The sequence below is a fragment of the Cavia porcellus genome, unplaced genomic scaffold (assembly GCF_034190915.1).
Source record: "Cavia porcellus strain 051 isolate PalLab524CR breed Dunkin Hartley unplaced genomic scaffold, mCavPor4.1 scaffold_6, whole genome shotgun sequence".
Taxonomy (NCBI): domain Eukaryota; kingdom Metazoa; phylum Chordata; class Mammalia; order Rodentia; family Caviidae; genus Cavia; species Cavia porcellus.
This window is the reverse complement of record NW_026947489.1, coordinates 9489011-9516583: the sequence shown is the minus strand read 5'-3', so window position 1 is coordinate 9516583 and position 27573 is coordinate 9489011. Positions and strand designations below refer to the sequence as shown.

General features: G+C 36.9%; 1 protein-coding gene across 1 annotated transcript in view; it reads right to left on the bottom strand.

The window, feature by feature from the left end:
* The window catches only part of Cers3 (ceramide synthase 3), a 118664-nt gene that overhangs the window by 53639 nt on the left and 37452 nt on the right, over window positions 1-27573 (bottom strand). Inside the window, exons 3-7 of the mRNA XM_003475274.4 lie at window positions 22317-22428; window positions 15922-16040; window positions 5348-5405; window positions 4774-4824; window positions 126-218 (exon numbers count right to left, since the gene is read on the bottom strand). Of these exons, the coding sequence (XP_003475322.1) occupies window positions 126-218; window positions 4774-4824; window positions 5348-5405; window positions 15922-16040; window positions 22317-22428 (433 nt within the window). The remainder of the gene's footprint in view (window positions 1-125; window positions 219-4773; window positions 4825-5347; window positions 5406-15921; window positions 16041-22316; window positions 22429-27573) is intronic.

The window sequence follows — 27573 nt, the reverse complement described above, 5'->3', positions numbered from 1 at the left end:
GCAAAAAAGATCCACGAATGGAAAGTAAATACACATAAAAATACAATTTAAAGATTAGAATTTGGGACCTAGGGATAAAAATATTTAAAGAAACTGCTACAGAAACGTGCAAATAATACACTTACCTTCCTCTTGACGTCACTGCCAAGGCTAAATGTCAGAGACCAATAAAAGCTCATTTCTAACATGTAGTACCAGTACTGAGATGGCAGCAAGGGCTGAGGAAAGAAGAGCATTGTTATTTTAAATGCCACCTTAAAACAGTTTACTTTAGTGCACTAAAACCTATCTATTTCTAATCCAAAAAACTCCACAAAATGACACTGGTTCATATTTCAACTTTCAAAAAGGAACTGGAGATAATATTTCAAGGCATTTTATTCCTAAAATGGTAGACAAAAGCAAGCCCGCCCTGCGAGTCAGCACCATACACAGGCTGCTGGGGGCACAGCCAGACCTAAGCCTTTTCCCACCAATTGGCACCGTCAGTGGACTGTGGGTGAGGAGAACAAGTCAAGAAAAAGCAGTCCCTCCCTGCGCGTCGGTGCCACGCTCAGGGCCACTGGCGGAAGAGCCAAATGTACGGCTTCTCCCATGAGTTGCTGCCATTAGTGGACTGCAGGTGAGGAGAACAAGAAGTCAACAAGAAGCCCTAAGCTGAAAGCATGTGTGGGCCACTGCACAGAGAACCAGATGCCAGCCCCTTCTGGCATGCAGGCTGGGAGTCGAGAAGAGCCCAGACCACCACCACCACAAGACAATGGTTGATCCAGAGAAACACAGGCTGGGATGCCTTAATGCTTGTACTATTTAATGTTTCACTGGCTTTGCAGGCTTAAAGCTGGTAGTGTGATCATTTGTCCAGAGGATAACAATATGCAGTGTAGCATCTGGGGGAGCCTCCTTCTGAGGGCGGTAGCCACTGTTAATTTTCTATTATCTTGGTTTGAAGTCCTGTATCACTTTCATTGTTATGTTGGGCTGAGTTTTATTCTGTTTTGTCTTGTTTGATTTTATTATATCCAATGGCATGGGCAGCTACTTCAAAGATAACAAAATATATTATGATAGTCATTTTGGATTTACAATTATCTTGTTTTGAAGTCCTTTACTGTGTTCATTGTTTTACTTTTATTGGTTCTATTCTGTTATGTTTTCTTTCATTTTTATTATGTCTAATGCTATAGGCAGCTATTTCGAAGACAATAGCATTACGGTAACCATTGTTGATTTAATTTTTTTTTTTTTTTTTGCAGTACTGGGGATCGAACTTACGACCCTGCCAAGCTTGCCAGGCAGGCGCTTATGCTACTGAGCTAAATCTCTGGCCGATTTCCTATTATCTTGTTTTGAAGTCCTTTATGACTTGCACTGTTTTGTTTTGACTGGCTTTGTTCTGTTTTATTTTACTTAGCTTTATTGTCTTTAAAATAAAAATGTAAAAATAAATAAATAAATAAATTCCAAAATCAAATGTTTTTCCTGAAAAATTAAAACTACTATAGGAACTGTCTTATTTTAACTTAATTTGATTTAAATTTAAAAAATAATTTAAAATACATATACTTAAGAACAATAGGAAATCTGTTTTATTGGTCCTATACTTTCCTTATTTAATATTTCTTGACTATTACTGAAATTCTAATGTTTTAATCTCTTTTCTGGTGATAGTCCAGGGATTAGAAGTAATAAATTATGTAAAATTATTTTAGGACCCTAAAAAGTCTTCTGAAAACGAATTAAAGTTTTGTTGCTAAAATTATCCTTAGTACTTTTGTAGTAAGTCAGCTGAGACATTACATGTAGGCTATTACCTTAATGCTCCACTGAATGCTTTCTCCTGATATTCACACCCTTGTGTAGTCCCTTCCCACACTAACTATGAATTTGAAGCTGGTCTTTAGGCAGGACAGAAGCCAGTGTGATGCAAGCAGAGATTTTCCTAACGTACCATGTAAGAAGCCAGAGCTAGCCTGCTGGAGAGGCTTCAGAGGCTTCAGAAGTGCGTCACAGCACTGACTGGTAAAAACAACTGGGGTTTGGCCTAGAAAATGCTTAGATCCTTCTGGTCTAAACTTCGACTGTTTATTGCTGGAGCTAACACATTAAAAGAAATAATTTTTTGTTCTTGATGAACATATCATTCTTGATAAAGGCATAAAAGGACAACAGAGTTTCTGCTTCCCTCTATGATAAACAAGTCTATATGAGACATAGTGAGAACAACTTAAAATCTTAATCTTAATAAGAACAACTTAAAATCTGGATAAAAAGGTGGGAGGAGTATCTGTTTGAGGGCATCAGAGAGCAATCCAAGAATCTATAACCTATGTAGTAAAGATCCCAAGTGAAAAAATGAATTAAAATAATTTCAAGTGACCTTTTATTCAATGAGTACTACAGACCCTAAGCAGAATAAAGCCAAAGAAAAGCACAACAATACATATCACAAATTCTGCATATGCCAACTTAGTAAGTGCAGGGAGCCCAGAATTAAGAAACAGCAGAGGTTAAGCAGGTGTTCTGGTAGTTCTCTCATAGTGTTAGGAAGCAAACCAAAGTTTAAGCCAACCAACAAAAAGGAGTCTTTGTAAACATTGTAATCTTTTATTTAAACCTGTGGAAGAAAGACACTCTAGTAAATGAGTAAGGTGGAAATACATTTACCCTCACAAAGACTGTGGTCCACATTGAATCAGTCACATATGATCTACACTAACATCTAACAGAAGAGAAATAAATCCTCTCAGAAACAAGATAATATCCTGTCTATATTTTTTCATATACAATTTTAGTCATTCAATCAAAAGTTAGAAAGTAGGTGAAGACTGGAACAAGAAAAGAAAACAGATCTAGAGGTAATTAAGATTTATACTCAGACTTGAAAATAACTTCAAAAACAAACTAAAAAATGGAAATATTTCTGGAGAGAACAGGAATCCATTAAAAGATCAAGCGAAAATTAGAGAACTGAAAAATACGTGAAGTGAAATTAAGAACTCAAAAGGTGTGTTTAACACCAGATTAGACTCTTCTGGCAAAAGCACTAGTCAACTAGAGGACACAGTAAGATGGAAAATACCTAGGATTTTATCCTACTTGCAAGCAAACAAGTTAGTGTACCACAAGTTTCATAGATTCTGGTAGAAGACAGCAGACTTTTGGATCAAAGATAAAGAACACCATGTGACTCACAGCAGTAACAGCAGCTGGAGTATCTGTATTTGGGCCACTTTTCTCATCCTCGATTCCCATAGGGCATCAGATATCAACTGCATATGGTGTAGATTGTGTTGTATGAGAGAACCCTGAGCTAGGGAACACAGCTACCTTTTCTCCAGAGGGAGACATTTAAATCATCTGGGATTTTTTGTTATATAAACAAGTTTTAAAGATAGTCTAGAACACAAGGCAGTCACTATCTCCCTTTCTATCTTAAATGCAAATGATCAATAGAGAATTGTTTCCTAAAGATTGAAGATTGAAAGACAAAAGGATGAAAACTATTTTTAGAAGTGTAAGAGACATAAAAACATTTAAAGTATTAGCATACTGTAACTGTAACTCTAGAAGAGTAAAGAGAGGAAGGAACAGAGGCATGGCAATGACCATTTCCAAAATGGACTAAACAGATCACACCACAAATCCAGGATGCACCATGGCTTCTGAGTACGGTGAATCCAAAGAAAACTGAAACTGTGTATTTTACAATAACACTGCTGAAGACAAACCAAAGCATGAACATAACTTAGGAAAAAAAGACATCATTTCAAAGAAGCAAGACTAAAAGCGACAGCTGAATTCCTAAAAAATTCATGGAATTCATAAGATAATGGAACTTTAAAGTACTGATGAAAATAACTGCTAACCTGGAATTCTACATCCAGCAAAAATGTCCTTTAAAAAATAAAGGCAAAGGATTGGGAGACGATAGCTAATAGGTAAAAAGTTTTAGTTTGGGATAACAAAAATGACCTAAATTTGACAGTGGTTGTCGCTCTACAACTCTGTCAATGTGCTTAAATCTATTGAATCTTACATTTTAAATTTGTAAATTGTGTGATATGTAAATTTAGTTCAATAAAGTTGTCTTATTAAATTTTTAAAAATAAATGCAACACAGTAATATTTTCAGCCAAACAAAACTTGACAGACCTGTTGTAAAAAAATACCAATGGAGACTTCTTCAATCAGAATAGTAATAACCATAAATGGGAGCACAGAAATGCAGGAAGCAATGAATGGCAGGAAAAAAAAAACTTGGCTAACTTTTAAAGCAGTAAGAGCAGTGATCTACAGGACTTTAAACATTTTAAAGAAGTGGTTATATGGTATATCTAAGGATCTTATAATGACTAGGAAGACGAAAAAATACTAATTTGTATTATTAGAATGTAATTTCTACGATAACAAATCATGCATTAATGAAAAATCACTACAAGGGAAAACGGAATGGTGATTTTTGTAAAAGCTTGACTGTCTCACAGAAAAGCTAGGGGGAGATACAAAGGAAATTCATCAGATGGAAGGAATGAAAAAAAGTGAGCAGTAGATGGTAGATTTAAACCCAAATACATATTTCATTAATCGTACATAAATTAGGACTGAGACAAGTGATGAATTAATAAGAATCAGAAAGCCCAGGAAGGGAAAAAGCCAGAAGATGACATGAAAGTTGACAAAGAGAAGGAAGGGATAACAAAACTTAACTAAGGCTAATTCTAGGGCCCTGGATGTTAAAGAAAGGAAGTGGTTGTGCCAGAGGGGACTCACCTGTCTGGGATAGCCATTCCAAACCTCCCAGAGGTCATACGTCCAAGGTTTCTATAAAAACAGACACAAACAGAAACGTAAGCTTATCAAAATCAGAGGCTAATTTCTGCAGAAAATGTACTCTTCTTCATGTTGCTTAGTCGGGGCAAAGATGCACAGGAAAATTCGCTTTTGCATGCTGCTTCTACTGTATATATTTCTCTCTTTGTAGGTATTTATTCATGGCCCTATGTAACACCCATATAAAATTCACTATAAATCTAGGTTCAAAAAAGAGGGCTGTGTCATTGATAAAATTTATTTTGAACAACAAATCTACTAAATTTTTTTTTCTTTTTTGGGCACTGGGGATCGAACTCACAACCTCGTACTAAAATATTTTTGAGCCAATTCAATTATTGCATTTTTAGAAGTAAACATATCTTATGACAACCACAGCAATAAAGTATGTTTTTAAAAACTAGAATCAAAGGGAAATATCTAAAACTGATTACCGAGAATATATCCTAAAGGAATTCAGTCAAGAATTTTAACACTTAAAGGCAAGTCCAAAGATATCAAAAAGACAACTTACATCATAGAGAAATGCAATTCCAGCAACAGTAAGTATTAAGTAAAATGCAAATCGCCAGCTGTCAGAAAGAAAGAAAATTTGTTACTCCTTTATGTAAAGGTCACTGAAATCTGAAGAGAAAAGGATTTGGTATGACAAAGTCTGGAAGAATACACTCTCTGGAGTCATGCAAATCCAAGTTTACATTCTGGCTTTGCCAGTTATGAGACAGCTATACACTCAGGTAGGTCATTTAACCCCCTCACCTATATAATGGTAATGACAAAACTTCCCTACAAATGTCCAAGTAATTTAAGATAGTTTGCAAAAGCACTGGCATAGCCCTCGCATGAAGTAAGCAAAACAAACTGGGCCACTACTGCTACTGCTACTACTACGGTTACTATTACTATGACTGGATCAGCTCTAACACATCATAAATGATGATTTGATATCAAGATTATCATCAACACAGTAAAAAGAAGAAAGTTGACAAATCTAGCAACCTATTTAATTTCCCTGAAATTAAAACTCCTGTATGATTTCTGTGTGGTCAAACCTTATTCTTGTTTCCTAAAGGCAGAAGTGTGTTTATTTTTTATTTTTGTTGTTGTTATTTGGTTTTGTTAAAAGCAGAATTTTAAAGAAAACATTTTCTTTTTATGTATGGGGGAAGATTAAGAAGAGACTTAACAGCCATATCAATCAATTGCAACATATGGCTCTTATTTTGATTTTAATAAAGTAAACAAACTGTAAAGAAAATTATAAGATAACCAAGGAAATCTGAACACTTATTATTTCCTCTTATCAAATAAAAATTATTTTAGACATGGCAATAATATTGCAAATATATAGATACATACTATGTACTTAGAAATGAAATGAAATGATACAGTGTCTAATATTTGCTTTAAAAATAATCTACAGTGGGAGAGAGAAAGTGAGTGGAACTGTAGATGGATAGATTCTGCCAGCCTGAGGCTTGCTATCTCTAACATGACATCTGCCCAACATGGCATTGCCCCAAGAAACAATATATCTCTCCAGAAGTAACTTCTGCTTTTGAGTTTCAGGAAAAAAACAAAAACAAAAACAAAAACACCTCCCGCTCCCATTTTGCACATGCACTGCATGCGTGGAGCCTTCTCCAATTTCGAGACTCCACAAACCACTTGACCCCCAAGCCCCCGAAACTTTGTTTCCTGTTTGCCCAGGCCTCTGCTCCTTCAAATCAGCTGTTGATATGTCATTTTGCCCACCTCCCAAACTCCTCCTACAGCCAGATCTGATAAAAGTACTTCCACTTCTTTGTTCTCACCCTAGGCTGCTTGCGTTTCTTCTGCAGCCTTCCTGTGCCTCAATAAAGACCTCTTTTTTCCTTCGTCTTTCTTTTTTTTAAATTTTTTTTTAATTTTAAAGAAAGACAAAGCAGAAAACTTTCAAAGAAAAAAATAAACAGTAAGAAATCATTAGTTGATGATTACATATTGTCCTCTTACAAACAGTTGTTAAACATACAAAAGTGAAACATACAAAGTGGGGATTCAAACAGCGAGACTGCAAACAGTTCTGTTCAACTACCCAACAAAAACTTAGTAATATGGTTATCAATCCTATACACTTAAACATACATGCAGTTATCCATATCCTCATTTATGTTGAGATTAAACAAACCAAAGAAGGCTAAAATCACTCTGAACAAAGAATAATAGTATTGCTAGATTTCACATCATGACACTACAGGATCAGCAATGAGTACTGTAGTGTCACTTTTTTTCAAAGTATTTGTTCATTTCATCATGCATTACAAGATCAGTGCTTGTAAACTGTTTATAGGTTCTATGCATGCATGCATCTTAACATATATTTCTAGTCTTTCCATATTAGACAGAGAAACAAAACAAAGCAAGACAAAACAAAACATATTCCTATAAACACATGAAACGAAAAAGACATAAAACTGTACAAGGAGTTCTACCTTGGTTTCTGTGTTGTCTCTTATCTTCAATAGAACTGTCTATATCATCAGACATAGTATAACTGAACACAGCAGTACGTAACAATATTAATAAAAACACAACTTTGTAAATAGTGTAAAACTTCAAAAACAGGTGGTAATTAAACCAGAATGGATATCATAGTGAATCCTGTCATCTTCAGTGTAGTTGCCTATACTGTCACATTTGATACTACCAATCTTAACAGTTTTGAATAAAATCTGTTGATACTGAACAGCAATCAAACAAACCAGATTTAACTAAGATCAGTCATGATAAAACAGTATAAGTTATACAGGGCTCCAGAATAAGTTAATAGGAAATTAAAGAAGATTACTGTACTATATCCTATTATTTTTGGGATAGCTGTCTGTGCCCTCAGATCTAGTGCAAATAGACAAACTGGGACAGAATAAAATCTATCTAAGCAGAGCAATGTGAGTAATGTGGGTTTTAAATCCTGATACACTGTTAACAATATCTTCTGCCGTCTTTTTTAAGACTATTCTTCCCCTTTCACTCCCCCAGGTTGTACTGTGCATTTTTGGGTCTCACCAACACCGTTTTTAGATTGGAGGGGCAACCTGCTATTTACCTAAGTGGTTCTGAACCTTCTCCCTCCTGGACTTGATCTCTGGTTGCATTCCTTTACCTATTAAAGCCTGTTTTTCCAACCTATCCACAAATACTGGTCTAGTTGCCCCTATTACTCTCTGGTTCCCTGTCACAGAAAGCATTGTTTTCTCATGTTTGATTTTTGGTCCATAAACCCTTTTTTAGGTTAATTATATTTCCTATAAAAGAGCATCTTGGTGGACCCTACCTCCTGATCTACTCTGCCTGTGTTTCTCTATTTTTTTAGCATATCAAGGCCATCTATATAGAGATTACAGCCAACCTTCTCTGCCTTATTTCTGTTGTACTCTTTTTCTGTCATTAGTTGTCTACTTTTCTTCTTCATTCCACTGTCTGCTCCTTTCATTGAGGCCTCTCTGCTACTGTGGAATTCTGGTATTTTTTTCTCTCTGTAGAATGTTCTTCAGTATTCTCTGTAGAGCTGGATTGGTGGTTGCGAATTCCCCCAGTTCCTCTTTGTTTTGGAAGCATCTTGTTTCTCCATTGATTTCTAGAGACAGTTTTTCAGGGTACATCAATCTGGGATGGAGGTTATTTTCTTTTAGGGCTTGGAATACTTCGCTCTAAGCTCTTCTTGATTTGATGGTCTATGTTGAGAAGTCTGCTGTGATTCTGATGGGTTTTCCTTTATAGGTAATGTTTCTTTTCTCTGACAGCTTTTAATATTCTGTTCTTATATTGAATTTCTGGGATCTTGATTATTATATGCCTGGGTGTAGCTCTGTTTTGGTTGTAGGTGGCTGGAGTTCTGTATGCCTCATACATCAGAATATCATTTCCTTTTCCTATGCTTGGGAAGTTTTCCTTAATTATTTCTGTGAATAGCCTCTGTAGTTCCTTTGTTTGTACCCCTGCTTCTTCATTCACATTCTTTATTCTTAATTTATAGATCCTCTTGTCATCTACTAACCTTTATCTTATTACTTCCTGTTTCCTTATTTTTAAGAAATTTTTCCTGTCATGATCCCACATTGCAAACCTGTATTCCAGTTTGGACAATCTATCCTTAGTTTCTTTCAAGCAGTTTTGCCAGCTTTCAATGGAGTTTTTTATTTCCTGTAATCTCTTTGAATCTGCTTCATGTATTCTATGTTTTCTTTATATTCTTCATCCAACATTTCTCTCCTTTTTATGTGCTTCCTCCATTCTTCCATCTGTGTCTTCTTGAGAGGTGCTTAGCATTTCTTTTAGTAATCTACTTATATCTTGCTTTAGTTGGTTAAATATTTCACTTTTGAACTCATCTATAAGGTCCTGAAGATATCTCTTTATGTACACTGATGCCGTGTCTGATATTGCATGTTTGCTGTCCTCAATCGTTTTTATATTTATCTTTTCTGGATCAACGTTCTCAGGGTTGGGGGTTGGGGACTTTTTCTTGTTGTTTCCTCTTCTTGTATTTTTTGTTTCTTCCATACAGGTGTATAGAGGAGGTCCCAGTCCCTTTCCTTGTTGGCTATGTTTCTTCTGAAGTGCACTGGCTAGGTGATCCTGCCCACTCCAGTGTGTTATTGAAGTGCAAACAGGGGCGGCGTATGCTGATTCCTCCTCTCCAGGTCAGTCAACCTGCTGAGGCCTTCACTGTGTTAGTGTGTGCCACATATAGGGAATTGGTTTGGGACAACTTATTGGGCTTCAGCCAGGGGTGTGACCCAGGCCACGCTTACCCTACCAATCTCGTCTGGGAAGTGAACAACTAACTGAAGTCACTGCTGTTCCTTGTTCTTGCCAGTCCAGCCCGATTCCAAAATGTCGTCCTGTTGGTACCCCTTTCCCATAGAAGGGTTTTATTCCCGGCACTCACCGCAGGTCAATGCAGATCCTTACCGGCTCTATTCTCCTTTGGGCTTGCCGAGCTCTGACTTTAGTGCGACTGCACTTCAGTGTGACTGCGGATCCAGCAAGTCAAAGCAGCAGGAATTCGGGTGCATGAGAGCACAGAATCTTAGCTGCCTCAATAGTAGCCCCAGGACTGCGTATTTGACTGGTTCTTTTCACTTTAGTTTCTTCCTTGGTTCCATCTCCCTCTGTCCGGGACTCCCCACGCTGTGTTATTTCGGCATCTGAGTTGTCTGTCTCAGGGAGCCTCTGTATTCTACTCTTATCTATCTGCTATCTTTACCTTATGTTTTCAACTTTCTAAAATAAAGTTATTTTTTAAATCATGGCAACTTTATTCAGAGATTGCTGAAGCAAAGATACTGTCACAATATTTGTTCCTTTTACTTTTGTAATGCCCTATATCAATGGTGGTGAGCCTGTGTCACCATGTTGTTTTTAAAACAAAAGATGTTAATGCATAAGTTTTTTTTTTCTAAATTAAAACCTCAGTATTCGGGTTTAATTGGCCTTTTGCAATAAATAAGTGGGTTCTGGGATGCAGTTTTGGCACTCATCTCTAAAAGGTTTGCTATCATTAACCTACAATATTTTCCTCAGTACATCTACAAAATAAATAGGGAATAGGAACATAGCCTTATATCCACTTTATAGATGAAAAATAAGGCTACTAAGGCTAGGCCACTTGCCCAGCTCCTGCAGTTAAGAAGTAGTAAAACTGAGACCCAAAGTGCAAGGCGTTGGACTCTGATCCAGTAGTGTTCCCGGAATATTAGTACTACTTCTAAGATAGAACACAGTCTTTCTTTATGACTTGTTTTGACAGAAAAGGGAAAAAAAAAGCATTCAATATTATGCAAGTTGAAGCATAAAAATACTCGAGATGTTTTATAAAATAAAAGCTGAGATCTGTCTGTACTTGTCATATTTGTATGTACTACAGAAAACACTTCTTTGGCCTTGGGTTACCTCGCCTAGACAAGAAACACAAACAATAGGAAATAATAAGGCCACCTCACTCATAAATGCAGCAAACATTTAGGTGGTGTATTTTGTCTGATTTGTTTCTCAAACTCTATTGACATCTTGACTGGGTGCCAAGCACAATGCTAAGCACACATGTTATCACATTTTTATCAAGATTTTAACACATTTAACAAACATTATAAAGTTAATAGTAAAATTATCCTTTCTTACAGTCTGTTGTCTAATTCTCACAAACTAGGTAAGATAAATACTAAAGAACACTGGCACATGGAGAGATCACATAGCTCACATAAGGTCATAGAGCATAATCCGATGCAAGAGTATAACACGTTTTACATTTTTCTGCACCAGACCAATTCAGCATTCATTATACTACATCAGTGGTTCTCAAAGAATGTTCCAGGGATTCCCGAGCTCAGAAGGTTTTTAGAATAGCAGCAAAACATTACTTACTTTCCCCTTGCATTCTGTCACAAGCACGCAGTAGCAACTTGCAGAGGTCACATGGCAACAGCAAGCAGAAACACCAAGATGACACCCAGGATTTGGAGGCAATTTCAGGTCCTGATCTCTAGTGATCTAGGACTCTTATATGGGATAAGCAAGCAGGAAGTACAGAGGCAAAATGGCTTGTCAGTTGGGAATTGGTTTACACAATGTGCATCATTGTGACCAGCTATGCATCACAGTGACCAGCCATGTCTAAGAGACCAGAGACAGGTGGAGCAGGAACAGGAACTACTACCTGGGCAACTGAGAAACTGGCTGGGGGTGGGGGCCATTTTCTGTTACAAAGTGACACGATTGTGTCATTGCTCTAAAGAAAGTGCATAATGAAAAGTGTGTTCAAAGCATCCCATGTTTTATAAATGTCTCAGATTCAATACCTAATACAGTAACTATCAATAATAAAGTTCTAGGGGATATTCAAGAGTTTGTAAGAGTACAGAGGCTCCTGAGTTCAAAATGTCTGAGAGCTGCATTTCACTGATTAAGAGGAATGATCAGGTACTGTATTTATCAGTACTATTTTCTTTTCATCAAATGAACCTTAGATAGTAAAACTTCCTTTTTACCCCCAGGAAAGGTTGAAATAAACATAAATGTGGGGAAGGGAGTTGAAAAAAATTAAGAAATGGATTCATTAGGCTGATTCAGTATTTTTCACACACAATCTGAGGTGGTGCTAAAGGAATAATGGGAGACAAAGAGTAGAAAGGCCTTTAATGTGGGCATGGGAAAGTTACAAAGAAATACAAATGCTCTCAGTAGAACAAAGACGGGGGAAATTACTTTTATCAGGTCTGGCTGGGGGAGAAGCTTGGGAGGTGGGGAAAATGGCACATTAACAGCTGATTTGAAGGAGCATCTGCCTGTGCAAAACAGGAAACAGAAATGTTTGCTGGGGGCTGGGGGTGGAGTGCTTGGGTGGTTGTAGAGTGCTGAGATTGGAGAAGGCTCAGTTCACAGGGATTAAGTTTATCTCTGGAATAAGAAGCAGAAGGTAGAAATTACTCTTGGAGAGATAAGTTGCTTCTCTGGGTCTGATACCAAATTGGGCGAATGTCGTGTTACAGACAGCTAAGCCCCAAGCTAGGAGAATCTATCATGGGCAAATAGCACAAGATAGGGGTTCAGGGTGAGACTGGGAAGGAACTGGGAAGAGTAAACATTGGCCAATGCAGACAGAAGCTGGTAGGATCACAGATGGGTCCATCATAGAAAAGCAGAATGCAGTAGCAGTGCACCTGTGGGCTAGGGCTAGAAAAACACTCCCTCTCCACCCACCTGAATTTGGGCAAAACCCAATGCTCCTTCCCTTATTCAAACAAAATCAAAAATAAAATAACAAAGACCCAGAAAATCTCTAAAGCTTCAGGCCAGAGCATATTTAGTTAGATCTTATGGTTGAACCTTCAGTAACTCCCTCAAACCTTGTAAAAGTTTAAAAATATGAACTGGATCTCATGTGTGTAATTCAATCAGAATGAACTCCAGGACAGTCATACATATTATGGTGTTATCGTCAATAAATTCAGATCTTTTTCTTTTACCATTGAGTATACACTTGCAATTCTTTCTTGTCATACACAGAGCCTAAAATATATCCATTGGATCTATCACTTGGTATCAGTTGAGGCCAGGCTCAGGCCACTCAGCCAAGCAGAGCCTCGTTTCCACACTGGGGAGTTCTCCCTACACATCTTAGGCACTTAGGAGGGATTTCTTTTTCTTCTTCTATTTTTTTTGACAATAAATTTTTAAAAATTTTAGTTTATTAATACATGTGTGCAGTACATATTGCTTACATCCCTTGTGTGGAGTTGATAGACGTTCATAACACCTTTTAATTCCTGTTTTCACCCTCCTTCCTTCCCTTTCTCCCCACTGCAACCATCTCTTGGCTACCTTCCTTTTTTTTCCTTTACACATTACATTTTATAATATGTAAGTTTTACATCCCTTGTGTGCCACTGGTACTGGTACATGACACATCCCAATTCCTTTGTCTTTTTTTAAATTCTTTATCCCTTCCTTCCCTCTCCCACCCTCTACATCTTGATTCCCTTCCCCTTTGAAAACGAACTCTCTCTCTTGCAAGACATAAATGCTTATTTTACAAAGAAAGGTAGCCATCTAATATGGAATTTGATTTTTTTTTTTACCTAAAGGACTTGTCACAGGCTGAAATTCTAAATGCTGTGAGACATAGCAAAGGGTTCACCATTAAAGAAAGTAACCAAGAAACAATATACTGAGTTCAGGAAGCCCAGCAACTGCCCTCTATATATTCTGGATATTCTAAATATCTCCAACAGGACTTTTTGCCTGCTGGAGAGTAACTCTTAAGAGGCTGGTGTTAGGAAATCAGTTTCCTAAGGTCTCCAAAATGCCTCCAAAATGTGCTGTGAGCTATGATTTCTCAGACATGCCCCACAGATGAACAGAATAAAGCATACTTGTTTACAATAAAATAGCTTGGCATTTTGCTTAGTCTGTTTATACAGGCCATAATAACTTTTAATAGTTACTTGACTTAGAAGAAATTTGTTAACATGGCTAACTAAAAAAACAAAACTTAAATTCTACTTGTGGGCCCTCTTTCTAATTCTTGAATATATTGCACAATGTCCTTCCTGCTCTGCATCTTTGCTTTACATCGAAATGCCACCCTCAAATGCTACTTCTTTTCCTATGAAAAGCTGACCAGTTCCTCTAGGTCCAGCTAGTATTTTGTTTCCTCTGAAAAGCCTTTCTCTAACTCTCAAGCCCTGCTTGTCTATTTCCTAAGAAGTCATATTGTACATCTAAACACAATCATGTTCTGCTGATCCAAGGCAACTGGGCTGTAATAACCACAGATGCTATGGCTTCATGTGTAATAGAGTGGTCTCCCCAGTCAGCTGTTTGAGGGTAGTAACTAAGCCTTGTACACTTATTTCCCTTTAAAGTCAATCTCCATGCACAGTGATACATACTGATACTCAACATGAACTTCTGTATTGCTAGACTGTGTGGTTAGCATAACTTGAAATTGTCTTCTGTGGTGTGAATTCTAAGCTCAGTGACCACTGAGTAGACTCACTGACACGGCCTGATCCCCACGGCTACCTCACAGAGGAGATGCTCTGCTTGCTGAGAGTAAGGTAGTAGATAGCAGGGCAGAATGATGAGTTAAAAGGGCATCACAACAGGAGCCAGAAGACCTGGGTGCAATATGTCCTCAAACAGCTAAGTGACCTGAAGGTAGATCCTTAAACTACATAAATTTATGGTTTCTTGTTTCTTAAACATTCCCTGATGCCTTACCCTTTGGGAGGACTAACTACATGTTTAAAACTGTGAGTCACTCCAGTGCACAAGAAACTGCCAGAGAAATGCAGTGGGGTATGATTCAGCTCAGAGACAGAGAATCAGTCCTTGTTTGGAGACTTTAAGATAAGAAACCTTTGTTAGCAAGAATGAATTAATGTCATTTGAGAAAAAGGAGGCTGTAATGTGAGATCAGCCCCACTTTGATATTTTAGATACCTTCGTACCAAGCTGACATGGATAGCAACATAGTATTAACCTGTCTTTCAAGAGCTAAAAATTAGAGAGAAGCAGGTAATAAGTAAAGACATACATGCTGAGCCACTGTAGGAAGGCCGTGGAAGGAGGCCTGTGATGAGAAATTAGGTGTTTTTGAGACAACCTGAAGAACTGGTCTTTCTCTGTACACTTAGGCCAGCCTCACAGCACTGCAGCTGGATTACAGTCCTCAGGAAGGTACAGGAAAAGCAAAGGTAGTCATTGAAGTTGAACTACAGGCTCTAATTGTTTGAGTCTTCCTTTAGACAGTCATTCATTCCACCATCAAAACAAAAGTACCTGGTGGAAGTCACTAGGGAATGTGAGCAACTTAAGAAACAGACAGAAAGGATACATTTGTGTGTAGAATGGCATCAGACACAATGCACTAATACCTTTTCATCTGGAGTGAAATTAAAAAAGAACAATGACCTCATCCCCCTGTTCTGCACAGAGGTCAGTGTCATCAAAGCATGATCCAAAATGCTACTGTCTTACAGGCTGGAGGGGAAAAAGCAGAATTCAAATGAAACTCAAAATAGACCCAATGGACCCTCTCTGGCTCCAGACTATATCCAAGATAGCCTTTATGGTAGACTGCTGGAGGCCATAGCCCATTCTGACCCCCAACCTAAGCCAAATGGGACTTGAGAAGCACAATCTATGCAACCTTCAGGCAAAACCAGGGCTGGTGAGCCAAATCAGACAGAAAGAGACACTCTAGTCATTCCGGGCTGAGAACTCACAACCTCTGTTCTTATAATCAAAATGACTGGAGACAGCTGAAATAAAATGGTAAAAAGACAAACATTAGTTAGGACATGCTTATGATTTTTCAGGTCTTCAGGCTAAGTACATGATGTCTCCTGCTCATCCTAAGAGAATTCAGAATTGGCCTATTTCATAGAGAAGAGATCAGGAACACAGAATGTTAAGCCTGAAACACCCTGAGGGAAACGATGAGCAGGCTTTGAACCCCTTCAGCACTCCAGTATCAGAATTCCCTTCCACCCCTGGTAGATGAAACTGCAGCACCCTAAAAGCTTTGATACTCCTTCTTACCAAGCTTCCTGGAATTTCTTCAACCTGCAAGGCCTCTCTTGATTCCGCCGCCTTCGAAACCATCTTTCAACTTGGCGCTCTGTTAAGTTACATTTCTTTGCCAGTCCATAAATATCACTCTGAAAAAAAAAGATTCAAATAAGTAAATGATAAAGAGCAGACTTAGATGTCCTAGCAGTGAAGACCTAGTGAGATGGGGTTCCAATAGTTTGTGTAACAGGAATGAGAAAGATTCTGCCCTGAGACCTTAAGCCAAAGAATTTCTTTCTTTTGCTCACAGAATCATTTACATAGATACACACACACACACACACACACACACACACACACGTTCCAAAAATGAAGTAAACAAACAAACAAACAGCAGAGAAAATATTAGTAAGCTCTCTGGGTTACTGAGTAATTTCAATTCCCCATGTGTTGATAGCAACACACGTGTTCAAACTGCATATATAAGCTTACTCAATTAGCTTAAATTTATTTAACAGTAATATAGTTTAAAATGTCAATCAAATCCAACCAAATCTTTGCTATACAGAAATTGAACCCCTAAGAATGTTATTGTCTTGGCTAGGACCTAAAATTAAGACAAAAGTTTAGGCTAGGGTGCTTTCTGCTATTTCCAATTATCTTTAATTACTCCAGAAGATAATTCAAGAAAAACTCAAACAGATATTGGCTACGCAATTTCACATTAAATGTGATATACAGTCTATTTCAAACTAATCTGAAATAAATAATTAAAATAATAATTGCAAAATATGACAATGATGTTGCTTCTCTTCTGGGAAGGGGTTATAGAATATGATTTTAAGTTGTAAATATTATAGATGATGAATTAACTCCAACTTACAACCTCAAAGGGTTACTAGGACCAGACACAAAGGATAAATGACCAAGCAGACCTGGTCTGTCTTAAAGTGGGATGTTGACACAGACAAGTTTTGTACATTGAACCTATGGTAATACCTTACTTCCACAAAGTAATATGCTCTGAATTTTTTTGAAATTACATTAATCTCTTGATCTTTCATTTTCTAATGTGAGCATGAGAAAAATTTCAATAGTCTCTTAAGTCTATGAAAACATAACATTACATAAAACTGACTCAGTGGGAGCTATACAGATTCTGCAACAGAAAAGTGTGTATCTCATTCCAAAGGGCCAACTCTGACCAATCTCGGTCTGATGTTTCCAGAGTGCAAGTGCAGCCCTAGGATTCTAATGTGAAATCATGTACCTCAAGGTAAACTTAAGCCACTATAAATCAGCATGGTAATCATCAAACAAAGCTCCCCAATGGGCCTGAGGGCTGGATACCCTACAGCTTGTGACCAGTCAGATAACTTCTGCTACATCCTTTCTATGGTTCATGGAGTCATCAAGGGCACAGGACAACAGCAGATAAAGGCATAAGAAGCCACCAGGCTGAAGACTCGCAGAAGACTAATTTCAACTGTGAAATCCCTATGAAACTACTTGCCTAATACTTAATTTGAAGGAAAGAAAAAAGCAGGACGTAACTTCTATTATTCTGTTTCCCTGTAAAGCATCTTCTCAAAAATCTGCTCTTTTATAGGCCAATGGTTAGCCTATTATTTGATTTGTTTCTTGAGATTTTGAATTGGCAACTATTCACAGAAGCCAGCCTGTTGGATGCTCACGTGTACACCTGTAAGATAAACTATACTAGATGACATACATGTGTGCTCTAAATTCCTGGATGACTTAATCTAACCAACTAGAATGCTCGTAAGAATTGGCTTTAGGTCACTCTTTAAGTGTCACATTTTCTTTAGCTCTTTTTCAGTACTTACTTGTTTTGGATTAATTTTCATCATGCTCTGGCTGAGGAAAAGGGTTAGACCAGTGATGACAAAACTTTTGTGAGTTCTCAATGAAAACAAACAGCCAGCTGCAGCAAATGTGCCATAGGTTTGCCACCACTGGCCCAGACAATCAATTCTACCATTACTGCATTCGATCAACGGCAGAATAATAGATCTGCTGGCCACAGCTGTTGGTCTGTTCCGCAGCTTACTCCTGAAGTATCTTGAAGTATACGTAGTAGCCACACAGCAGTACGTAAGTAATCACAAGACAACTGTGCAAAGTCACAGACTGTTATGGGTTAGGAAGTGGTGGTCAACTTAATGCCAGCTGGATTATATCAGCACGGCACTGAGCATAGATGCTCCACCTGAGGAAAGTTGCCAGCATAAATAAAGAGGTGGAGAAGGAGAAGGAAGGCCTTAATGTATTGTTGCGTTGAGGCCTTGAGGCATTGTGGGTTCTCCCACAAGTTGCTGTTTGAGCCGTTGGTTCTCCTGGAGAAACTCTTGTCCTCACATCGAGAATTGCTTCCTGGTCCTGGAGGGCAAGACATGTGCCACTTGGTCTCCAGGATGAACTCGTTACGTTGGCTTCCTGGCATGTACTCGACTGTGCTTGTTGTCAGAGGAGCTCAAGGCCTCTGTGTCACTGAGGATGGTTGTGGTGCCTTTCAGGACAGCCCTGGTCTTTGTTGTGAGTGTGACATTGCGGCTCCAGCATAGAACCCTCATCCTACCAGCACAGCTCCATCACCCTGCTGGCATGGACTTTCTGGCTTCCACTGCTGACCTTTGGGCTTCCTGGCACGGATCCGTAAAAGAGACTGGCATGAATCCTTCTTGTGGGCTCAGGATCTCCAGTTGAACTCGTGGGAGGTATTGTCATGAGCTCTGAGTTTTCATCTGGACTCATGTGGGACATCGCTGTGGGATTTAGGCCCTTGACTAAATATTCTACGTTTTTGGTGTTGCGGATAGATTTCCTGCATTTTCTTGTGTTAACTCCCAGGGACCATTATAAAAATAATATAAACTCCATGTTCTGATTCTAATTGTTCTCTGCACAACGCCTGACTACAACACGGACCAAACTCTCATTGCAGGTTAAGATGTATGCTATTTTGGGCCACATCAATTCCATGCTATGCCTTTCTGGACTAACCAGCCCAGAACAGATACTGTGTACATGGAAATGATTTGCTTTTATTGTTGCAACCTACAACAGTAGAAGAGCATTTTTTGAGTTCCTATAGTCAATTTTTTAAATCAAAGTGTCATCTACATATATTATTAATACATTGTTCTACAGTTCTAGATTTGTAATATATTTGCAATTGTAATACCCATATTTTGAATCACCAGCAACTTTTCTTATTATCTCAGCCATAAACTATGATAAATGTCATGAGTAAACACTGGCCAAATTAATGCATGTGGGTATTGTGAGATTGGTTTGTTGCTGAAGTTATTATTAAGTTATAAACTTTGCTTCCTATATTATATTCTATCTTTCTGGGTTATGAAACTTTCAAGCAATTTGTATTTCACTTCTTATTTTTATTTGCTATACAAACTGTCTCAAATTTGGAATCTCAGAGCAATATAAAGTAGGGATCTGAATTATTTTCCTTTAGCTTCTTGTTTAATAAATGAAGCTTTTAACACATTTGGGGTGATATTACTTTTTTCTTTTACTTGATGAAAGATCCAAAGTATGCCTACATTAAGTAAGACTATTGTCAGTTGAGTTGGAAAAATGACTACATACATAGCTCCAGGCTTTGAAATAAATTTTTCAGCTTGCCATTTACAGAGGACTGGGTAGGAGGAGAGAGTCTTCTAGGAGTGTGTGTGAGGTTCCAGTTTTTGACTTAGCCACTCTTTACTGCAGGCCCACTCATTGCCCCTGCTGCCTCATCTCAATCATAAAGATTTCCTGCTCTTTAAATCTCTTCTAGGTGATATCGGCTTTCTTTTAACCGTCACTGACTATTTTCTCTCCAAAGCAGGAAACTGACAAGGACTAAATTTTCTAGATTACCTTAAATATCTTATAAAACCTAATGGAATTCTTGGTAATACATATCAAGTACAGCAAGTAAACAGCAGGCGCAATACTGTTCACATTTTATATAAGCTGTCACTAAAGACAATTATTCCCAAGGAGAAACAGATGAGGAGAATAAGAACTGCTGAAAGAGCACAAACTTTCACAAACATGGCTAATTAACTTCCCTTGGAAGCTATAAAATGGTATTTAGATATTATTATCATCCATGACAGCAAAAGTACTCAGATGAATCGCTATAGCCATTTGGAGCACATGGAAACCAAAAATATGGGAACACAGCTTTTCAGATTGCCACCATCCTAGAAGCTGTGATCTCTGGGCTGCAGCTAAGGATAGAACGAGTGAGAGACAGCTGCTGCTTGCATTCTATGCTTCAGTTTGGTCAAACCTCAACACACCTTTGAACGCAGGAAGCTCACCAGAACAATGAAGACAATAACCATAATAGCTGGAGCCAAATCTCAGTGAAAAAATGGAGGACCCTCAAAGAATTTACCTATCCCGAAATGGTATAAGCGTATACTTTTTATTTTCAAAATGATTGGTGATATCAGAAAGCATTCCTCAAAGAAGATATGTCATTTTTTGGAATAGTTTCATTTCATCTGTCATCTTAACTATGGACATATAATAAAGCTGGAGCCAAACCTAGTCCTGGGGCCAAGATTTAGCTCAGAGGCTCAAGCTCTCGTCTGGTAAGCGCAAGATCGTGATCTCAATCCAACAGTACCAAAATAACAACAACAACAATAATAATCTAGCCATGGACATTATTTTTTGCACCTATTAGTTAAAGATTTTTTTGGTGAGCTGTAAACATGTAATGTGCTACAACTGTTAATCCATTTGCCCCCCAAATACTCACTGGAGGCACTCGTGGCTGCAGCATCTACCCAGAGATAACACTCAGATTGCAGTCCTAACCTCACTCTCAAGTCTGCCATAACATGGCTTACTTTTACTATTACTTTCACTTACTCTAGTCTTTCAAAACAAAAGACATCATCCCATTTGCAGCATTCTGTTTTTAATAGGGATATTTTCACTTACAAAATATAGTTACTCTGGATCACTGAAAATTACAAGCTAAGAGATGAACTCTTTTTTCCCTAAATGGGAAACAGGTTTAAAAGGACACTTTATTGGAAAGAGAACTCTATCTTGAAACTTTTAATTTCTGAAGTATAATCAGAGGCACAGTATGTTTTTTGAGTATACTGAGTCCTTGTATAAAATAAGAGTGCTCCTTATGAAATCAACTCATAAAGAGTTTCATTATGTGTGTGATGTGTTTTGATGGTGCCACAATCATCAGAAGTGTCACATAAGGGCTTCTTTGTGCTAATGAGTACCTTTATTCATCACTACACTTTGAATATATTACCATTAAAATTGTTTAATTTTAAAGAGAATAAAATCAAACAAAATGAAACAGAATAAAGCAAATCAGAATAGAACAATGCAAGCAATATAGACTTCAAAATAAGACAACAGGAAATCAACAACGGCTACCATGTCTTTCATTTTCTTCAAAATATTATCACACAAAATAAAATCAAACAGAATAAAACCAATCAAAACAAAACAATGAAACAAGATAACAGGAAATCAACAATGGTTACCATAATACATTCTGTTATCTTCCAAATAGCTGCCCATAGCATCAGACACAATAAAATCTAACAAAATGAGACAGAATAAAACCAAGTCTAAAAAAATTATGAAAATTATACAAGAATTTAAAACAAGATAATAGAAAATTAATAGTGGTTACCACTTTCCCTTTTTAGGCATTTCCTGCTCTATCACTTTCACATGTATTGTGCTTTTTGGATGCCATTATCTCCTTTAGTTTTTTATGATATGGAGATAACTCTATGACTTATGTGAGTCCAAATCACTTCACCAATGAGCATGATCTCCATTTTCATCCATTTACCTACACGAATGTCAAGATTATCCTACTTTATAGTTGAGTAGTTTTCCATTGTATGAAAATACCATATCTTTCTTATCTATTCTGTAGCTGAAGGACAAGTTACCCTTGCTTTTTTCTGGACTCCAGTTGTATGAAACAATTGTTTACTCTCCTTTAATTTTCAGTCTATGAATTTCTTTAGAGTTAAATGTGTTTTTTTGTATACAGTATCTTGATGGATCGTGTTTCTTGATCCATTCTCCCTGTGACCACTAAAAAATAAACCTACCATTGAATATTCAATTGTGGTCCTTATACCCAAATCATGGCATTGTCAATTTTCAGCACTACTGTTGAACATTTATTAACATCTGTTACTTTATATTATGTATTTGTAATTTGATATTATGCTTGGGATACTACATATATAACCTATCAACAGAGCAAAGAAATAAATCCAAATGAATCAAATCTTTTGCTGGGCACTGGAAGATATTTCTTGCACAAAGTAAACCATGGATGACTGAATCAAAAAGGACACCTGTAAATACACAAGCAAAGACTTGGAACTTACTTGCAATGGCCTTGTGGAGTTCTTGAAAAAATTCTCTAATACGGTATTTGGTATAATTTTTTGAACTGGTTTTTGAATGCCAAGCAGTTTTGCTACAGGAATAGCAATATACCTACAAAAATATGAAAAGAAAGTAAGTTCAAAATCTGTGAATGAACCCATAATGATCACAGAAAACTTGATCTGCAACTTTAGGTGTATAGCAAAAAGCCAATCATTTGGTTGCATCATGCTGAATGTTCCCCCAAAATCCAAGAGTTAAAAGACTGGTTTCCCAGGAGGATGCTATTGGAAATTGCTGGGGACCTTTAAGAGCTGGGGCTGTGCAAAAGGTTCTTAGGTCACTAGGAATGTGGCCTTCTGCTTCCTGACTCATGAAGTGAGCAGTCCTTCTCCATGCATGGTTTCTGCTGTGATGTTATGCCCTAGCTAGAGGCTGAAAGTAAAGGGCCATTAGTTCTTGGACTGGAGCCAAAATTAATCTTTTGATTTATTAATTTCCTTATAAGCCTTGGCTATTTCATGACAGCAACAAGAAGCTGATCAATGCACATTGTCACTGTAGTTAACTACAGCCTCTGCCTTTCTATCTGCCTCTCAAAAGTTCCAAGGAGAGCACATTTGCAGACTTTATATATAAGCAGTAACTTTAAACAATACAATAAAACACCCACATGGATTCTAAAATTCATTTTATGATAATTCCAATATATTTATATTCAAGATCTAGGATTTAGAATAAGAATTTTAAATGTTCAGTATTTCATCTTTAACATTGCAGACTATTAAGTTAAAATGTTACCAGAAAAACATTTGGTAATATCATAAAGAAATTAGGATGCTTCTATTTCGAGTTATAACATGAAAAAATGGCATAACCTAATGTAAATATCAAGGAATAGAACTAATGGGTGCTATAGGAAGTATACACTTAGACTTATTAATAATCTGGAAAGTTGTTTTAGAAAGTGATTATACTCTTGCCAGTACTTGATATTGCTAGTCTTAGCAATCTTACAAATGTGTAGTAGTTTTTGTTGATTTTCCACTGTAACTTTTATTATTTCCTGACTTCTGCTATTTAGTTTGATCTTATTTTTTTGATCTTATTTTTCTAGTTTAAGATAGAAGGTTAGATTACTGATTTGAGACCTTTCTTCTTTTAAATACAGGTATTTGTGCTATAAATTTCCTTTCAAGCACTGCTACCACTGCATTCCATAAATTTTGGCATGAAATTTTCTTTTCCATTCATCTCAAAGCATTTCCTCATTTATTTTATGATTTTTTCTCTGACTGACTACTTAAAAGTGCATTACAATTTCTACATATTTATTTATCCCTTGATACTTTTCCTATGATTTCCAATTTCATTTCACTGTATGATTTCAATCCTCTTACATTCAAGACTTGTTTTAGGGTCTAACATATAACTTACGGAGAAAGCTGTTTATGCACATAAGTTGGATGTGCATTCTGCTGAGTTAGAGACACAGGTGTCTCCTAGGTCTAGTGAACATATAATGTTGTTCAGATCTTCTATTTTCTTGTTGATCTTCTGCATAGATGTTCATACATAGTTGAAAATGAAATATTAAAGTCCACAACTATTAGTATTGAGATGTCGCCTTTCAATACAGTTTTGTTTTATTTTATATACTTGGGACTCTGTTGTTACTTGGACATATGTAATTGACAGATTTATTCTTTTATTATTATAAAATGCCTTTTTTCTCTAGTGACAATTCTGTCTTGTCTGACATTAATGCAGTCTTTCAGCTCTCCTTTGGTTGTTATCTGAATGTTACATCATTTTCCAGCCTTTTACTTTCAGCCATATGCTTCTCTGAATCTAAAATACGTCTCCTGTAGACATCACACAGTTCAATCACTCTATCAATCCTTTCTATAGGTGACTTTTAATTAGAATGTTTAATTCATTTACATTTAAAGGAATTACTGATGAAATAGAATTGTTTTTCACATTGCTACTTATTTCTTTGCCTTTTGTCTTTTTTCATAGTCTATGACTAGGTTCTATTGATTTAAAATGATATTTACTAGTATGCCACTTCAATTCCTTGTCTTTTTTTATTTTCAAAGTTACTTTCTTAGTAGTAAACTCAGGAATTACAACTAGCTTCTTAATTTATAAAATTCTTATTCAGGTTAATAAGTTGCTGGGGGGAAAAACACCAAATTGCCTTCAACAAATAAAAAAACCCTCCACCCTTTAAAAAAAAAAACATTTCCATCTTTTTCCCTTCTATGTACTCTTATTGTCATACAAATTATATCCATGTATTCTATTCTAATTAACACCAACTTATGATTATTATTTTATACAACTGAATTAGTAGAAAAAATTGTTCGAAGCCAAAACAGTTACATTATTTTGGAAAAGTTACACACTCAGCAATAATGTAATTTAGCATATAAAACCATTAACAATCTTATTTTTTATTTCAGCCATACTTTTTCAAGTTGTCATTTCTATTTGTTCATTATTATTTATAATTGCTACTAGTTTATTGACACTGCTGATTTGAGGAGATATTTTTTTATTCCTTTATTTAGTACTAAGGCATGGTTTTCTTCAATTCTTTAAACATATTTAAAACAGCTAAAGCCTTTGTTAAGTCAAGGCTTTGCAGAGATGCTGGGCTTTTGTGTATGGGTCACAATTTCTTGGATTTTTTTTCCATGGCTCAAGACTCTGTGGTAAATAACATGCTAAATACTGAAAGGTGGCAATTCTGGATACCATACTGTCTTCCCTCCTCACTGATTGTTGTTGTCTATTATTTACTGTCCATTTGTTTAGTTTATTTTTTAAACTACAGTCTGGATTCTTTGTCATGTGTAAGCACTAAAGATTCTATGAGGCTGGTTTAGTAATCAATTAATGATTGGTCAGAGATTTCTGTGAATGCCTAGAACAGTCATGGCAAAGCTATGGAACCCATGTTGGGTTTGTTTTGTCTTTTTGAGATGGGGTCTTGCTATGCAGTTCAGGTTGGCCTTGAGCTCACTTTGTAGCCCAGGCTGGTCTCGAATTCAGAATAATCCTCCCACCTCAGCCTCCTGAGTACTAGAATTACAGGCCTGAGCCACCATGCCCAGCTACCCATGTTGTTTTTAAACATTTGTTAATGTATGATTTGTTTTTTCTAAGCTGAAACCTGAATATTCAGGTTTAACTACAGTGTTGGCACTTTGCAATAAGTAAGTAGGTTTTGAGGATTTGGGCACTTGTCTCTAAATGGTTCACTATCACTGGTCTCAAACAAGTCTCCCAGGCTCTGCTTAAGAGCTTTGTGTATGTGTTAGGACATAGGTTTAACCTCAGCCCAGACATCTGCCTTAGCTTTCGCTTCTGGTCTATGTACAGCACCAAGGTCACCAGGAAGTGAAGGCTTAGGGACTTCCTAAACCTTTCCTAAGCACCCACATAACCCTACACATGCTTAAATCCTTACAAATTAAAGTGCCCTCCTAGATTTTCAAGAATATGCCGAAGGTTTTTTTTTTAAATAGCCCTTCTTTGGATATTTCATTCCCCAGATTTTCATTTTAAGCTTTTTGGAAGCTTATGATTTGATCCAGTTTTCATCCACTGCCTCCAGGAGTGGTGAAGCTATTCAACTGCCTTAACATCCCAGGGAAAAGGCTTATTCACAGTGTGAGCTCTGGGCTGGCTCTAGTCAAAGACAGCCTTGTCAGCAATACTTCAGAGGAGCTATCAGTCAGAGACAGCCCTCTAGTGAGGAGCTCGAGTTTGTTCTGGTCCCTTCACAGCTGTCAGGCTGACACTTCCCACTGCATTTGTGGGTTATTAGTTTTCCAAGGCTACTGTGGACGTGAAGAAGAAAAACAGTAATAGGGCAAGCTTAAATGCCACAAAGCTTGCTGTTCTTTCCAAGGCTTGGCGTATTTTTTCTTACATAACACGCCCCAGATTACAGCAAGCTTGAAACCAATTCTTAATTATGAAAAAGTTAATTCTGGCAATTTTTGAAGACCAGTCTTCTGGTTACTTTTAAGGAGGACAGAATTTTGAAACATTCTTACTTCTGACATTTTTGTCACTTGCCCGCCCCAGTGCACTGTGATTTTGATTTGCATTTTCCTAATGACAAATGAAGTTGATCAGATTTTCATGTTTATTTTCTGTTTACGTATTTTCTTTGATGAAGTACATGCTCACATCTTTTGCTCAATTTAAAACCATGCTTTGTATTTCTTTATTATTGAATTATAAGAGCTCTTCATATAATCTGAATTTAAATCCTTCATAAAACGTATGTTTTACATATATTTTCTCCCAATTTGGGACTTGAATTTTATTTTATTTAAAAGATAATTATTATGGCATCTTTTATAATTCAACCATATAATTTAATGACTTTTTGGTAAATTTACTACAGGATATAACTATTACCATTAATCAGTTTTAGACACTGCCATCACCCCAGCGTGGTCTCTTGGGCATATACTGTTAATACCTATTTCCTTCCAAACCTGCCTGAGGCAAAAACTAATGTATTTTGTCTTTATGGCTTTGCATTTTCTGGATATTTACTATAATTAGAATCACCATACTGTATGTGGTCACTTGTGTGAGGTTTATCTCACTGAGCATAATGTTTTGAGGTTCATCCATCTTACAATGTGTATTTATACTTAGTCCATTCCTTTTTATTGCCAAGTAATGCCCTATAACATGGATAAACACTCAGAGTGACTTTTAAAAAGCAAACATTTTAGCTCATTATGAAGGAAAACAAAAGCATATGTCCATATGTCCTTGTACTCAGATGTTCACAGCAGCTTCGTTTGTAAAAGCTCAAAACTGTAAACAACATAAATCTCCACCAACTAGTTAAAATTATAAATAAATTGTGCAACAGTCCACCCAAATGTTGAAAGACTACTCAACAACAAGGAAACACTGATACACACCCTAACTGAAAAAATTCTCAAAAGCATTACATTAAGTGAAACACTACAATTTGTATGACTGCATCCATAGAAAATCCTAGAAAATACACAATTATGGTGACAGAGCAGATCAATGACGCCAGAAGGCAATAAGTGGAGAAGAATTAACTGAGCAAGGAGCAAAAGAAATGTTTAGGTTGATGGAGATAACTTATGATGATGATTGCATGTCTGTACACTTGTCTAAATGCTTTGAATTTTTGATGAATTTTACTGTATGAAGTCAGTAAGTAAATAAAGTTGATTTTTAAAAGTT